We start from the raw sequence: 18,337 nt of genomic DNA, 5'->3' as shown, positions 1-18,337 counted from the left end.
AAAGTCCAATTCAATGTGCGCAGGTCGTAGCCGGTGGTGAAGTCATTCGAGTTTGGAATTGAATTTGCTTTTGTTCCTACAAGGGAGCTCGAAATACAGTAGATTTTAGTATTTATAACGGTATTCGGAACTTTGATTGTGAGGAATTCACAGATTGGCTGTTCATAACAAATTCTTTGAAAATCTAATCGCATACACGTATCACCCCAGGGAAATATTATAACATGTGGTCCTCATGACGGGCTTACCACGTTATAAGAGGCACACAATAACTACTGAATAGAGTATTAACAAATTATGTTACATTATTATCAATGCTATAGGACTGGTCACACCGCCCGAGCGTTGTTGGAGCGATTGTGGAGCGGTAGGGAGAGAGGGTCGAATTTCGCTCACAAAATTGGGGGAAAAATTCGAAAAAAAAAAAAAATTAAAATCGAAATCGAAAATGGTGAACGGTAGCGAGCGGTGGTGATTTTTTTCTCTGCTCCGCGACCGCTTCAACAACGCTCGGGCGGTGTGACCAGGCCTTAAAGTTCAATGAATCAATATTGAAATCACCCAAGATGTATGTCATTATGATATTTTTCAACGGTGGTGAAATCATTTTCTTTCAACAGGAGTCAAAAGTTATGCAGATTTACACCAGGGGCCTGTTGCATAAAATTTTTTACCTGAGAAAACTCAGGTATTTTTTACCAGAGTTTTTGCCCTGTGTTAAAGTCAATGGCAGAAATCCGACTAACCTTATTTTTCAGTTTTTACCAGAGTTTTCTCAGGTAAAAAGTTTTATGCAACAGGCTACAGGAGGCTTATATACCGCACCAATCACAAGTATTTTTACCTGCTGGTTGACTAATTTCAATAAAACAAATAGACTAAAACAAATGAAAGGTTGCATCACTTGCCAGATCACATCTCTCAAAATATGAATAGGTGTTCTTTACATAAAGTCCAACACAACCTCCTAATGTTCCATATTAAAGGTATTGCTTAACTTTGTGAGCAGCCGATTTAAAAAAATTCTCAAACCAAGATGAAACATGTGTACAAGTGCATGTATTAGAACTAATAAACCCTGAAAACAACCATTATTGAGAATGAAAAGCTAAAACTACAAGGCAAACCCCGATTTTGTAAATAGGCGTCTCATTGACGCCTACATAGTACAAATAACTGAATGGGATGAAATCAAGATGGTGTTTCCGGTCACTTTATATTTCAATTTTTGAAACACTAAGTAGTGATTTTCGAACGCAATTTTTTCAGGGCATCATTTTTGTAACATATCACAGACACAGGTTACAAGTGTGACCTTCTAGCTCAGATTTTTTAAAAGTCCAACCAATGTTAACCAATCACATTAATTGGAACATACAGAGTTAAAGCCTGTTATATTAGGCAACATTTTAGCATCGTTTAGCTAAGTTTCAGACAAACTAATAACATTTCAGTAAGTCTTAGAAATCATATATTTGATCAAATTTCTTATCAATGCTCTTCGAATTGAGTGTATTAAAGAAAAGGGTTACACTGACATTAATATCCCTGAGCTTGTTGTCAAACCTATCAATATTAAAGTAATTACATTAGGGTTTTTTAAAACAATTTTCATCAGGATCAGGACCCTCATTTCCATAAAGGACATCAACAATTGCGAAACCAATAACATGATCAAAGTGCAGGTTTTCTAGTCTATCCTGGCTAATATTAAATTGTTGCATATCATTAAGAATAGAAACCTGTTGAAACTTGGATCATCAAGGTCATGCGTTAACAGAGCATGAAATGAAAGTAGAGTAACATTCATTCCAGGCCAATGGATCAATATCATTATTCCATAAATAACAATAATAGTATATATAGGTACCCCTCGGCACCCAGTGGAGCAGGTGGAGCAAGGTTTGCTCAACAATGACGTCATACCTAAATACGGATATGACATCATCATGGCTATGTATGACGTCATTTCCTGTTTCAATTATGTAGGTGTTAAAGAGGAGGGGAAAATGGGTATTTTCCCATGCATGAAGCCAATAGTGTTTTAATTAGAGAGGTGTTAATGAGAAGGGTAATAGAGGTTTTTCCCCGGGCATAACCAATGCATGAGTGTTCGAGCATAACGATATTGCATATCATTTGTATCATGGTGATGTCCGGTTTTGTAGCAGATGAAACTGAAGGAGTCGCAGCGTACTGACATGTTCAAGCATGTGAACATAGGTTTCCGATAAACAGAAATGTTAAACCTTTTCGCCCACTTTTCAACTAGTACATCTAAATGCACACAATTCTGTTTGATCTCAATTGTGTATTTGAGAGGCGGATGGAGCGCTTTGAGATGTGCAAGAAAGTTCTCACACGCTGCGCGGTTGGTGCAAACAAAGTAAAAGTTTTTTCCATGAAATTCCACATTTTATTGTCCCGGCGAAATAGAAATCTGAGAATAAAAATATTATTAAGTATCATCTACAAATACCCTTTTTATTCACGCTAAAATTTCCTTAACCCCGTACTATAGTACCCTTTTTACACAGGCTAAAATTTCCTTAACCCCGTACTATAGATGGGGCTAGATTGCCATTTGGTCCCACCTATAGTACGGGGTTAAGCTTAGCCCACTTTCTTTTTACACAGCATTTTTGCAAAGTGGGCTAACCCCACCTTTAGTACGGGATTATTTGGCCCTGCTAAAAAGCAGGGTTAATTATCCCAGCAATTGCGGTGCTAAGAGCGATAGTACGGGGTTAAGATCGCTAGTGTAAAACGAAAGTGGGCTAGCTTAACCCCGTACTATAGGTGGGGCTAAATGGCAATTTAGCCCCACCTATAGTACGGGGCTAAAGAAAATTTTAGCGTGTGTAAAAAGTGTACTTGTACTTGTACTACGAATGATCGACAAAAACCACTAGTCCGGGGTTAGCGAGTTTCGTGTGTGAAAAGCAAGCATTCCTTTCCGGGTTAGCAATAACAATTTGGCATGTATGAAAAGGGGAAAAAAATAGTACGGGGTTAAGGATAGTACGGGGTTAGCGATAGTCCGGGGCTAAGAAAATCCTGTGTAAAAGGGGTATTGGTGGGGCTAAATTGCCATTTAGTCCCACCTATAGAACGGGTTAAGCTTAGCCCACTTTCTTTTTACACAGCATTTTTGCAAAGTGGGCTAAGTACGGGATTATACTATAGGTAACATAGCATCATGGGGCTGCGGGGTAATAGGAGGGTATGAATCCGCCATTATTTTAACATTGTGGCGTCTATGGCGTAACGTCAGCATCATCGGGTTGTGAATGGTCAGCGTTTATCCTTTCGCAGCGATTTGGTGACACTTTGGTGAATGAAGACGTTAAACTTCGTCCCAAGACGTAAAAAAATCACATCTGATCGATACATATGTAAAGAATCAATTTAAACACAACGCCCCACACACTATCTCTCGTTGTCCGATAGAGGGGGTTAATACCTCTTCCAATTGTCGAAATTGTCAGAATGATCCTGCAAGCCCTCCTCCGTTTACTAAAAAAAAAATCATCAAGGAAGCAAATGATTATTCAGAAAGTCAATTCTATAAGGGCAAGAATGTGTCAATGTTGCCGAAAGAAGTGTTCATCGCAGCGATGAACTTAGGAAGGTGATTGAAAATGTTATATGTCGTTCCGCAAGACGTAAAGATTCATAACTCGTCGATACACGTACATGAAGAATCAATTTAAACACACACTTTATTTTATCCGATAGAGGGGGTTAACACATTTTCCAATTGTCGAAATTGTCAGAATGATCCTGTAAGCCCTCCTCCGTTTATTTTCAAAATTATCGAGGGAACAAAATAATGATTATCCGAAAAGTAAATTCTATTAGAGCAAATATGTGTCACTGTTGCCGATAGAGGTCCCTATATCATTTTGAATACTTTATGTCAAGGAAAAAAAATAATAATAATTTAGACAAGTTCAGAAAATCTGTTATGAAAAAATAATGTATTTACAGAGAGGGTGCTAAGTCATATCAAATCTCAAAATACATAATACAAAACCTTGTATGCTTTCAAGGAATTGATTTTAGTAAAGAAAACACACTATTTTGCAGAAACACATTCTATATCAGCAAATATCGTTACTTTAATTCAAGATTAAAAATAGGTATTGACAAACAATGCCGATCATAACCCTATCAAACTCTGCAAAGCTTAAGAAGACATTTCAAATCCGTTTAATGGAGTGATCCCAATAGTAATCATGGTAATACTGATAGAGATTAAATTATGTCATGTTATGTTTGCTTGTTCTGAATGTTTCGACTGCATTTGTTTTTATTGTGCTGTTTTGTGTTTATTCAGTGTGTATTTTTCAGGATCATCAATTTGTAAGTCATTTAAAACTTTTCTGTGATCCTTCCACTTATCTTAAATATTCTCACTTATGTTATGATATATTTTATTTAAAGTATTCATATTTCTTAATTTGGATGTTTTCATGAAGATTGTAAATGAAGTTTCAATTTCACTTTCAGTACCAAAGAGTATGAAAATGCATATTTTCATATCAGGTCACTTTCTTGGAATCAACAAGAGTACCAATGCCAACATGATTATATTTCTACAAAGTCTTTTGTAATTCACTACTCATGCTAGTTGTCACTTTCTTCTGTTCCTTCCAGTTCTTCTTCATCCTCACCTTCTTCCCGGTATTGGAATAGGGCATCGAACTTTATTCCGTGTCTGGCCAACACCCGTTGAATTGCCTTCCGAATGTCCATGTCGTTTTCTACTCTTCCTTTGATATCAGGCAAAATGTCCTGATTGGTGTCATCTTCTTCAAGATACAAGTTATGTCGCAAGGAATAAGAGTAGTGATCGAAGAAGATTCGTTTGACTGCCAATAAAACTTTCGTGTGAGTTCTCTCGAATTCTGGAACAAAATATGAATATTAAATGACTTGCGTCTTCGGAATACGAGTACGTTTGCGGATGGACTTGATCTTTGCAAAATTAATTCACTCGCTGGCGACCACAATTTTGTATTTTTGCCCACGCGCATGCGTACTCTTCAGTATTCTGAAGACGCAAGTCAATTTCGCTGGCCGGGACGGTTGGTAGATCCGCATACATTCGTAATTCCGAAGGGTCGTATTTCCGAAGGTTCGTTAGTCCGAAAACGAAATGAGGTTCGTAATTCCGAAGGTTCGTTAGTCCATTTTGAGGTTCGTAATTCCGAAGGTTCGTTAATCCGAAAACAAAATGAGGTTCGTAATTCCGAAGGTTCGATAGTCCGAAAACTAAATGATTAACTAACCTTATTTCGTTTTCGGACTAACGAACCTTCGGAACAACGAACCTTATTTCGTTTTCGGATTTACGAAACTTCGGAACAACGACCCTTATTTCGTTTTCGGATAAACGAAACTTCGGAACATCGAACCTTATTTCGTTTTCGGATAATCGAACCTTCGGAATAACGCCACAAATGTTCGGATTAACAAATGCTTTTACGTTTTCGGATTAACGAATATTGAGGTACAGGCAATTTGCGTGGTTCGGAATTACGAACCTTCGGGATTACGAAGTGTAACCATGGTAACGGTAGATCACTGGGACAAGACCTTGTTACAGTTTCCCATTCTTGCCCTCGCGCGAAGAAGCGTTGATAACTAATGGATATTAGCACAAAAGGCAATCACAGAAAGGGAATTGGGCCACGCCTCTTTTAATGAAAAAAAATACATGAAACATCATGAATATTCACTACATGTCCAAACGTGAATTGGAAAGGGGGTGCCAGAGGGGGACCAGAGGTGTCAGAAATCGGAGTGTCAGTAGATGGACACACCCATTGATCACTGATGAATACTCCACCTCGAATATCCTTTCTCTTTCCATTTGAGAACTACATTTACTCCCTGCGCAATAATTTTGGTTGACACACCTCTATCCTTGCGGAGTTTGAAGGCTACAAAGGAATATGGGAAATCCCTAGTAGTGGGTGGAATTCCTGGCCAAACTCTTCAGTAGCAAACAATTTCTCACTGATATCAATATGTTTAGTCATCAAGAGGTGCAAAGAATTGATTTAATGGCTAGCAAGACCATATCAGCTAAAGTTAGTAGGTCTGTGTATATGTAAGCCTATATGTAGACTGGTCAATGTATAGAGCGTCTATGCCTCTTTTTGTTCTGATTCATCATTGGTTTGTGTTAGTGTACATCACATACTTAATATTAGAGAGACCTTTACAAATTGCTCATGTAAAAGGAAGGGGGTAGAGAGGAGCTTTGAGAACTAATTTACTGAAGAGAACTAGAGTGGTACCTTCAAGAAGGTATTTAGAAAAAAGGCACAGAGTAAGGTAAGGTATCTAAGGGCTAATAGTGCACAACTAAGGAGGGATGGGGGGGGGTGGCTGTGTGCTCCAATCTCAGTCTACCCCCCCCCCCCCCCTCTTTATAAGCCATGCCATCTATGTAATTATCTTTCTCTCTCTCTTTCTATCTCTCTTTTTTTTCTCTCTCTTCTATCTATTTTTATGTATCTCTTCCTTCTTACATCTGAGAGGCAATAGCCCTAGGAAAATTTTGATATAATAGGTCAAATGCAAATGTACTAAAGTAGTATGTTCTTATACTTTTATTGTTTCCTCATTGAATCTCATGTATATCTGGTAATTTTGATTGAGGCAGTTCTGGTATCCTGATATCTACACAAAATTTACAAACACCTTTATATTACAATTACTAGGGACCCATTGTCATTACATTCACTGCTGGGCTGTATGCAGGCAGGATATGTATGCATCCATATAGTGAATATAACATGTATGAGTAATACATTAAAATGGGTCATTGCATAGAAAATAGGCATTTTCAATGCATTTCTTTGTGCTAGTGTGAGTGTACAGATATGAAAGAATAGCAAAGTAGCTATTCAATAAAATAAAATTCATAGGTCATATAATATAGGTGCCATGAGCCTAATTACATCAGGAGGGCTCAAGATATTCGTTCGACCCAACCCATTCGAATTTTTTTCAATTTGATGTTGCTGATTGACAAAACTGTATGAATATGATTCAAAATCTAACACTGATTCTAGAAATGGTAACTACTGAACTCCCTTCGCCCAAAGTGGGAAGATAAAAAAGTGACTTGGAACTATTTTTTTGACTGGCGGACTAATTAGGGCTATTTTACTGTTTGAGTCGATGAATTTGATCCATTCATAGTTATCTTCATAAATGGCAATTTATTTTTAAAATGAGCTGGCTACGCTACCCTTTCCTGGTCAGATATGGAATGCCAGATATATATCCTATCCAATGGTAGTAAACATTCCACCCTCTAATTTCACATTTATTTTTTATGAATTTTTCAAAAGTGCCATTTTAACACACAAGTCTATGGGGAATGTTTTACGCGCGTGACACCTACATGATCAGTGCCTATATTGCTGCGAGATTTGAGGGCAGAAGAAATTGTGGAGCGGGGTTGCGTGTTACGTGCAGGCGCCGGGATAATTATGTGCAAACAGCGTTGTCCAGAATTTCGCCAGGATTCGTGGAAACAACGGTATTTGTGCAAACGCCACGCGGGGACATGCACAAATCTGTCCAAATTTATCAACGGCATATGTGCAAACATGACGACGGGATATGTGCAAATCACTGTTTTTATCAATACTATTTCTGCCTGAACAGGGAAGTAGGTTCAGGACCATCGACCATCGTTTTTCAAAGAGGCCAGGGTGGAAGGGGGCGGCACCAGGCTTAAAATTATGCACTCAGTACTGTTTCGAACACGGCATGGGGCACTTTTAAAGCAAATGGGTGATTGGGCTCAAGAGTATTGTTTTCAACTCAGGCACGGGGAAATTATACTCACAATATAATAATGCTTTACTGACACACATTACTGTAACAAAAAGAATCCAATCTCTACCCACAAATGTAATAATACTCTTTTCTAAAAGATAAGTAAAGCGAACGCAGCACTCACAAGGTAATAAATTAGAACATACATTTAACGTGTATCTCTACCCAAATATTTTTTAGACATGTGAAAAGAGTCGGGTGCAAGTTAGTGTTCAATTCCACCATTATTCAGAAAATTGGGTCATTAAGTAAAGCAATAATACAAGATTTAATGTTTAAAAAATGGTACTAAACTATGAGGTCTGAAAGAAGAAACTTTATTTATGTGTGTGTTCTTAGGAACCAGCTAGGGATTAGGGAACCAGCATAGGATTAGGGAACCAGGAAAGATTAAGCAGCAGGAGAACGTAGCCAAGATACAGTCTTTTGTCAGATAATTCAATTCAATTCAATTCCGGTTTTATTGTGAAAATGGTACATGGCAAAAGTCAGAAGACTCATATTATCATATTTACAAAGTAAAAATGTACATGTATGTTATTAAAATATTACAATATATCACAATTCTAATGCTAGACAAATAATCAACAAATAAAGCCAGAAAAAATCATTTTTAACAATCTTAAAATAAAATGGAAATTATAACATTGTTATTATCATTGTTCAAATTAAATCAGCAAAGTTGCGCGTATTAAAACCATATATAAATTAACATTCACACTTTTAAAATATGATTAATAGTCATGCACATTTAAAGCTAGAACCTGAAGGAAATTGGTTTTGAGATATCTGAGCCATATGGCTCAGATATCTCAAAAGCAAATTCCTTCAGGAGGCGTGTTGGACAATCAGCTGGATGCCCGGGTTTAGATGTATTCAGCTTCTTCAGGCATTTAAACACCGGATTACCGGTGGTGAAACTGGTAAGGACTTAATTCATATTTTTATAATTTTCATTGTATCTTTCTTTATGTATATGCAACCTTTTTACGCAAAGTATTGGTGGAATAGATTACTGAAATATATATTTTTCTTTTAATAAGAAATAATTTTGGCCAAAGATGCATTTTAAAGCATATCAGGTGTAAAATATAGTCTTCACCCAAGACCCATTTATTAAAAACAATCTTCATAACTAACCCCAGTAATAAATCATAGATATAGAACGTAGTCTTTACCTTGTACCCTGTAGCTTCCTGAATAGTTGTAAAATTGTTAAGTTGGTGTGATAAATCATTGGTCCATAAACTACTACAATGTCCCCACCACCCCTCCCCCAAGAAAAAAAAATGTTATAATAAACGCTATGGTCTTCGGATATGAATTGAACTTAATTTATAAGAACGTCCCTGGCATTCGCCGATATTTTTTTTCAAAACGAATAGTACAAAATAATACAAAACAAAAACAAGTGGAATGCCTCTGGCTGTCTCACCTGCATCACGCGGTTCAATATAGCAGCAGTGCTGACTTTGAATACTACTCTAACTCGCACAAGATGTTCAGTGATACATGGTTACTCTTATGTCCACTTTTTATGAACTAGACCAATAAACTTACAGAGATATGATGGTTATTCAACAAAAAACCCCAACATGGCCAAAGTTCATTGACCTTACATGACCTTTGACCTTGATCATGTGACCTGAAACTCGAACAGGATGTTCAGTGATACTTGATTACTCTTATGTACAAGTTTCATGAATCAGATCCATAAACTTTCAAAGTTATGATGGTAATTCAACAGATACACCCAATTCGGCCAAAGTTCATTGACCTTTGACCTTGGTCATGTGACCTGAAACGCGCACAGGATGTTCGGTGATACTTGATTACTCTAATGTCCAAGTTTAATGAACTAGACCAATAAACTTTCAAAGTTATGATGGTAATTCAACAGATACCCCCGATTCGGCCAAAGTTCATTGACCCTAAATGACCTTTGACCTTAATCATGAGACCTGAAACTTGCACAAAATTTTCAGTGATGCTTGATTACTATTATGTCCAAGTTTCATGAATCAGATCCATAAACTTTCAAAGTTATGATGGAAATTCAACAGATATCCCCAATTCGGCCAAAGTTCATTGACCCTAAATGACCTTTGACCTTGGTCATGTGACGTGAAACTCATGCAGGATGTTCAGTGATACTTGATTAACCTTATGTCCAAGTTTCATGAACTAGGTCCATATATATTCTAAGTTATGATGACATTTCAAAAACTAAACCTCAGGTTAAGATTTCGATGTTGATTCCTCCAACATGGTCTAAGTTCATTGACCCTAAATGACCTTTGACCTTGGTCATGTGACATGAAACTCTAATAGGATGTTCAGTAATACTTGATTAACCTTATGGCCAAGTTTTATTAACTAGGTCCATATACTTTCTAAGTTATGACGTCATTTCAAAAACTTAACCTCAGGTTAAGATTTGATGTTGACGCCGCCGCCGTCGCCATCGCCGTCGGAAAAGCGGCGCCTATAGTCTCACTTTGCTTCGCAGGTGAGACAAAAAATAAGCTGATGAACACAAAATAACAATGTTTCGTCAAAAAGAGAAACAATTTATGTCTCATTATAAATGCCTCATGGCATAAATAATAGAAGGGAGTGATAAGCATGCAGGCGACAGATATACATATATACATACATACACATATACACCCATATATCCCGGGGGCCACTTACATTGACGAGTGGATACCATGCGCAATATTTCAATTTTTATGAATTTGACAATAAGGACCTCCTTGCCTGAAGCACAAAATGTTAAAATAATTTAATTCCACGTGTTCATGGAGGAATGAAACTTTATTTCACAGGACAATGACGAGAAAATCAAGATATTTCATATTTCATATAACAGTGTATAATAAAATACAAAAGAAATAGTGAGTGAGTGATGTCATCAACTCTCTCATTTGGATGTAACTGGCTCGTTCATATAACTATTTTGTTGAAAATAAGCGAAACTTTAAAATGCCACAACTTTCTTACTTTACATCCGATTTTGATGAAATTTTCAGTGTTGTGCTTGTTGAATTTTTCTCTTTTTATTCAAATCAAGTTTTTGTTGGGGTGGACTTGTCCTTTAAGGGTAGGGTTTCACACGCCAATACTTGTTAAGGGGTGCATTTTCAGAATATGGAAATTGCGTGTTTAGGGTGCTTTTCGAGACCCCATGGCCGCGCATGGTATCCACTCGTGAATGGAAGTGGCCCCCCGGGCCATATATACACAATATACATATGTGAATATACATTTTACATATATATATACATTTTACATATATATATACACGCATATGCAAATATACACAATCAACAATGGATAGATATTTTGACGATGATAATATTTATAGGAGAATGAACACGTATCAATGAAGCAGATCATACATATTTTGTGATAGATGCACCGATGAATTAGGCGAATCATTCCTTAGAAACCAATAAACGCATTTTCACTTGTACATAAGTACGAAACTGAATGAATCGATTACAAAGACAATCGATTGTTAACAAATGCCAGTCATGCTTTCTCTGAAAAATTCTACCATATAATTATTACTTGTTTGTCAAGTCATTTCTACAACCGTTTAATTATGCATATTTCGTTGAAAAAATAAGCTGGCTGCCAACCACTAATAAACACACAGAAACACTTCAAAATAACAACTTAAGCGTACATTGTAAAAACTGTGGTGTTAAAACTGACACCAATTGGTGTTAATAGAGGACCACACCCTGAGGTGTTAAAATAACACCCTAGATATTGAACATAACACCAAAGAGTGTAAATGTAACAACCATAGGTGTTGTAATAACACCTATAGGTGTAAAACTAACACCACCGAATTTAACACCGGTGTAAAATAACTGGTGTGGTCGTCTATGTACACCGGTTAACACCACAGTTTTTGTTGTGTAGCACAACGAAAATCCTCACAAAATACATGATTCTGAGAGAAAATGAAAACTGATTCATGCCCTAGATATTAACATATTTTAAAGGCTCTCCCGAGCACTTCCTTTAAGTAGCGATAGTCGACGGGATGTCGATTTATTTATGTAGTTTGATTGGTGTTTCGTTATTCAGTGACGTTTTTTAGTGAGTGATTGAAATCATCGACTCTCTCATTTGGATGTAACTGGCTCGTTCATATAACTACTTTGTTAAAAATAAGCGAAACTTTGAAATGTCATAACTTTCTTATTTTACATCCGATTTTGATGAAATTTTCAGCATTGTGCTTGTCTGATTTTTCCCTATTGATTAAAAACAACATTTTTCTGAGGTAGACTTGACCTTTAAAACCGATCTGATCTCAACCCCAAGTCCACTCCGCTTTCCAGCGCTTCTCATCATTTTGTTAACTGCACTCACACAACACTTCTCATGTGACGCTATTCGAAGAGGTCGTTGGACGCTTGGGTTTCTACGCGTATTTCTCTGGGAGATGAACGCGAAACTTCCTTTGCTGCCGCTTTGAAGCATGGCAGGAACTTCCTACATGGAATGTCGTGGCTCTATGCAAATTTTAGCATCATGGTCAGAATTTCGTTTTCTCTTCACTGTTTTCACCGGCTGTGCATATGCCATCGTTGATTCCTTCGCTTAATTAAGCCTTCATCGTCGACTTCACTGCAAGTTCCTTCCTCTTCGTCGAGGCCACCCCTTACTCCTTCGTGTAAACCATCTCTCACTCCTTCGTCCAAGCCATCTCTCACTCCTTCCATGCCTTCGTCCAAGCTATCGCTTACTCCTACGTCTAAACCATCGCTTACACCTTCGGGTAAACCATCGCTTAATCCTTCGTGTAAATCAACGCTTACTCCTTCGTGTAAATCAACGCTTACTCCTTCGTGTAAACCAATGCTTACTCCTTCGTCCCTTACTCCATTGTCGATCCCTTCATTTTGTACTTCTGCGTCGGTAACCTCGTCGTTTACTCGGCCATCAGTGTCTTCATCGATTAATTGCTGTCCTTCGACATGCGGAGTCATGTCTCCTTCAAACACAATCTGGGCACTGTTACGAATTATTCTAAGTACCTGCTCTTGATTGCTTGTAAGTGACACGTAGTGTTCTCCGTTGCCTTCTGACAGATGTCCCAACACAATGTATGGCACATCTAATGTGAAAATATTCCCCTCATTAATTTCCGGTGAAATTAATGTTGTTCCTCCGTTTAATGAACTTATGACAAGGATTTGGATGTGAAATATGTCAGCAATTGCCTGCAAGGTGAGGTGGTCTCCGTAACTTCCATTGCTTGACATACGAGCAAGGTAATCTTCGGGCACTTCAGTAAGAAATGCTGTCCATTCTCTTCCGTTCCCAAGATATGTGTTACTTGCCAGGAATCGAATAACCTCTTCTCTTATAGTACTATGGGATCTAAAGATTCCCAAAGTTGCTAACTGATCAGATACAGCACTGAATTGGCAGTTCCCATTGCCCTTCGGATTTAGACGTACAGTGAGTCCAGAGTCTTCGAATAACTGTTCAATGCAACTTTCCCGAGTTATAACTATATAGTACTTCTCAACGTGCTCCCTTCTTGGAATGGTGACTCGTTCGCGTTGGTTTGGATAAGACAAAGTATCAGCAGTTATGTCAACCAATCTACTGCAGGAAGAATCGGAGCATCGGCCAAAGAAGACACTGAATGGGGTGTTCCAACCCAATACTTCCTTAGGTTCGTCATTGAGAACCTTCGCGCATTTGGAAAGTTTAGGTACCCAATTTACGCCATATCTTCTAGAAATAAGGTCGAAAAGTATCTTTGACCGGTGAGACCTTTCAACCTTTCCCTGTGATTTAGGATGATATGGGGCACTCGTTAGGTCTTGAATTCCTCTACGACTTAACATAATTTTTACTCTTCCTTTAAATTCCGTTCCCTGGTCATGTTGTATGTAGGTCGGAGTACCAAACATGTCAAAAATTTTTGACAAGTGCCGTGCCACATTGGTGCTTGATTTAGTTTCCATAGGCCTCAACCATGTATAGCGACTGAACACATCAATTGCGGTCAGTATGTATCTGTAAGTCCTTTTCTTGTACGTGGCTGCTGTTCTCATTTTCAGAAGGTCTATCTGGATTCTTTCCATGACATGTTTCGCTGTAATGGGTATATATGGTGCTTTATTAGTAAATGTCACATTCATGCGCCGATGCGTTGAACATTGAGACAATATATTTCGAACTACTTCTTCTGAAATTCCGGAAAACTTTCTCTTCAGCCTATGATAGATCCGCCTTGCTCCTGCTCCATTTGCCTTGAAGTACTCTTCCATGACAATGTCTGGTATTTGCGACTTTTTCAATACCATTTCTTCGTCTAAGTATAGTTTTGGCGGATCACCTTGCAAACTGAACCTTCCTCTGTATCTGTTGTATCGCGTTATGGCGGATTTTTCCTCGGTGGTTCTTTGAGCACATGCAACATTGAAAGAACCTTCGATGAGCTTTACTATTGTATCATAGGTCACATCAGTCATAGCAGATGCCCTTTTCTTTCCCTGACTCTTGACCACTGCTACCAAGAGCAAAAATAGCCCTATGCATCTTTGGAACTTCATCCTGAGGTGGGGAAGGGCAAAAACAAAACAAGTACCGTTAATTATGTTTTAAAATAAACTTAAGAAATACAATGAGCAACAGATAGAAAGTGACCTCTTTAATCCAAAAGATCTACGCACTATATAATTGCTAATTGAACTAATGAAAAAATATAACAGTTCACTATTTTCTCTGTTAACATGAGCATATTCAACTCTTGGTCTGCCATAACGAGTGGCCATGTTAATATTAAGACAATTTGTAACTTCTCCCGAAAATAAGACAATTTTCTAAGATTGTTTCAGAAACTGTTGAATCCCCGGGAATTTCCAGATTGTTTTAGAATCTCCAGGGTTTTCTGGAGGTTTGACGAAGTGGGAAGAAATGTTAAAGGACAAGTCCACCCCAACAAAAACTTGATTTGAATAAAAAGAGAAAAATTCAACAAGCATAACATTGAAAATTTCATCAAAATCGGATGTAAAATAAGAAAGTTACGGCATTTTAAAGTTTCGCTTATTTTTCAACAAAATAGTTATATGAACGAGCCAGTTACATCCAAATGAGAGAGATGATGACATCACTCACTCACTATTTCTTTTGTATTTTATTATATGAATTATGGAATATTTTTATTTTCTTGTCAGTGTCATGCGAAATGAAGTTTCATTCCTCCCTGAACACGTAGAATTCCTTTATTTTAACATTTTGTGCTTCAGGCAATGAGGTCCTAATCATCATATTCGTAAAAATTGAAATATTTTATAATTTTATATATATAATACATAAGAAAATGATTTGATATAACAATTTTTTTCATGTACACTTGCTAAGGACACCACAAAGAGTTTCTATACCCAAAATTAGTACATTTGGAGCTTTATTTATGGAGTTAGAGGAAAAAGTATGATTTCGCACACTAATTACGCATAAATTAGCATAATCACTTAATTGGCGATTTACATGAAATAAATTACTATACAGTCTTGTAGATTATGTCCCAGGCAATCCGTGTGCCAATTTTCGGCGCCGTCGCGCGGTCGACGGCCGAGATCTTAGGGTTCCTATGGCCGGGGGGGGGCCTCCCAGCCCCCCCCCCCCCGGCCATAGGAACTCCCAAAATACCCCGGCCTAGATAGGGTTAACCCTTATTTAATTTGACCTAAGGCAAATAGTGCTTGATAAGTTAATGGAGTTTGAAAGACATTGTTGGCTACTGAGAGACATTATAATCAATCCCTTGGTAGTTTATAATAATACCTAACATGTTTGTATTCCGAAAATTATATATTCCACATTATCTTGCATTACTTACATTCATGAACCATTTCGACCTTTAATGAACTTAAATGACCTTCAACTGACCTATGCATGGTTTAAATGTCCGGTAATTCGTAAAACTGCATTTGATTTTTCATTAGCTATAATTTGATACCAAACATCATTGGCGGCGGAAGCAAAAAAAATTAGGAGGGAACAACAAAAAAAAATTTGACAAGCAAAAAAAAAGGTTCTATTGTCAGTTCAAAATGATTGAGGGTCTGTGTGTCCAATGAAACTGGAAATAAACATTGAGCTTGCCGTGCTGACCCTACTGGGGAGCAGAATTAATTTAGCCAAAGAACTGAGGCTACAGCTCCATTTATTGTCTTGTTTATTACTTGGTGCGTGCCTTGGCGCAGCAATTGGGCACACGTTGTATAGTACCACGCCTACTATCTCTGGTCCAGCTAGATTGTGGGCTAACTTACGTGCTCCGCAAGTCGGGATTTTCCTTATATTATTAGGTGTGTAACCTATGTCATAGACATATGCGTGTGTCCATTCGTAGCGCCACGAGTTACTTCCAATAATTATCAAAGCCCGGGGAGCAGTCAAATATATTGCTGTACACACGCGTGACCAATAATTCTAAACACCCCCTAAACGAGTTTTTCTCTGTGTGCAAAATAACCCCCTAAACAAGTTTTTGTTGCTATGTATTAACATTGCTATTATCCGGGGGGGGGCACTTACATTGACGAGTGGATACCATGCGCGACCAAAAAAAACAGGTAAAAATGTCTTTTTCACGATAGGGCACGTTACCTACGTAACGTGATAAGGGTGTCAAAAACACAATTAGTGAAAAAAGGGTATCTATTTCGATAGGAAAATTGCGTGTTTAGGGTCGAATTTGCGGGGATGATAAAACAAAATTAAAATGTTTTAAAAAGGATGTCCTTTTTGCCCCCAACACTTCGTGTTTAGAGTCCGATTTGCGCGAGGTGTAGAAGGTGGGGGTCGTACTAAACCAAATAAGGTAAAGCCGACAACCAAAGGACCCGTAACAATAAAACATTCCTGTACTTGTTTAGGGGTTTATTTCAGGGAATATTTGCCAAGAGTATCGTTTTGTTTCCAATAATTGTTAAGGGTAAGGTTTCACACGCCAATACTTGTTAAGGGGTGCATTTTCAGAATATGAAAATTATACGTGTTTAGGGTGCGCATTGTATCCACTCGTGAATGGAAGTGCCCCCCCCCCCTCCCCGGGGGCTATTATACAAACACTAGGATATCAGCCACAAATATCAATATCACTAAGGCTCTTGCATACCTGATACTTTGAAGCTACAATCATGAGAGCTGGGTAGGGTAGAAGTGATGCATTGAAGACTCTCAGAGCCTCGTAAAAGAATCGAACAGTCTGATGAGTGCTCAAACTCGGGTTGGATCCAGTGGACTACCATTATGATTGATGCGTCTTTCTAGTTTTATCCAGTTGAAATCGTCAAGACAGCCATTTCAAATTACACTAGCTATAATTTGTCAGCTGCATTCAGGCCTGGCTCCATTGTCACAGTAATTTTATGCATTTTTTTCGTGAAAACACGTATCCCGCAACTTAGCATTTCCCTCCAACAAGCTAGGACTCAACCCAATCCATCTGAGAAGTAATTAAGGCCCGGGGGTACGTGGAGGCGGTTTATGTGCGAAAGCCGGGATATGTGCAAACAACGGTATATGTGCAAAATTTCGCCTCGGATTTGTGCAAACAACGGTAGGTAATCAGGGTACTAATGGATAATTCGTTTTTCATACCCGTTCAGCGTACAGCGAAAACGGAAAATCAGTACGTGGTTCGGTCTTTGAAAACAAAAAACGAAATCACAGCGTGAAAACCCGTGCTGTGATTTCGTTTTTGTTGATCAAAAACAGAATATTGAAATCAGAAATGTTTTGGGCTCTCTCTGATTTCTCATTTTATATTTGTGTTTTTATGTATCAAAAACAAAACCAGAACACGCTCTCCGCTCTGTGATTCCGTTTGTAAAAACGAAAACAGCGAAGACGAGATCAGAGACTCCCTTTTCCAGTCCCTGCAACGTGATTTCGTTTTTCGTACAACCTACAACCTACAGGCATATTAAAGAGCGCCCTCCAGGAGGTGAGGCAAGTTTCAATGGAGGTTTTAATAAACTGTACCACACATATTATGTTGAAGCCAGTTTAAAAGGAGGTGAGGCAAGTTTCAATGGAGGTTTTTTTCAAAAGAATAAACTGTACTACACATTATAGTGAAGCCAGTTTAAAAGGAGGTGAGCTAGGCAAGTTTCAATGGAGGTTTTTATAACTGTACTCTAAATTATGGCGAAGCCAATTTGAATGGAGGTAAGACAAGTTTCAATGGATCGAGGTTTTCTAAAAAGAATAAAATAAACTGTACCACACATTATGGTGAAGCCAGTTTAAAAGGAGGTGAGGCAAGTTTCAATGGAGGTTTTTTTTCAAAAGAATAAACTGTACTACACATTATGGTGAAGCCAGTTTAAATGGAGGCGAGGCAAGTTTCAATGGAGGTTTTTTAAAAAGAATAAACTGTACCACACATTATGGTGAAGCCAGTTTAAAAGGAGGTGAG

General features: G+C 38.0%; 1 protein-coding gene across 1 annotated transcript; it reads right to left on the bottom strand.

Annotated features, from left to right (window-relative positions):
* Positions 1-12,446: 12,446 nt before the first annotated feature.
* LOC121427867 lies at positions 12,447-17,368 on the bottom strand. The gene is made up of 2 exons (XM_041624439.1): positions 17,033-17,368; positions 12,447-14,454 (listed from the first exon to the last, which is right to left on the bottom strand). Exon 2 carries the CDS (start codon positions 14,451-14,453, stop codon positions 12,447-12,449), a length of 2,007 nt encoding a protein of 668 aa, XP_041480373.1. The 5' UTR covers position 14,454; positions 17,033-17,368.
* Positions 17,369-18,337: the final 969 nt, after the last annotated feature.

This window comes from Lytechinus variegatus, chromosome 14, assembly GCF_018143015.1.
Source record: "Lytechinus variegatus isolate NC3 chromosome 14, Lvar_3.0, whole genome shotgun sequence".
Classification (NCBI taxonomy): Eukaryota; Metazoa; Echinodermata; class Echinoidea; order Temnopleuroida; family Toxopneustidae; genus Lytechinus; species Lytechinus variegatus.
Note: the sequence above shows the minus strand (reverse complement) of the source record. Positions and strands in the feature narration are given on the sequence as shown.

Excerpts from the sequence above, each read along its gene's own strand:
- LOC121427867 (XM_041624439.1), bottom strand. The coding sequence starts at position 14,453 with ATGAAGTTCCAAAGATGCATAGGGCTATTTTTGCTCTTGGTAGCAGTG.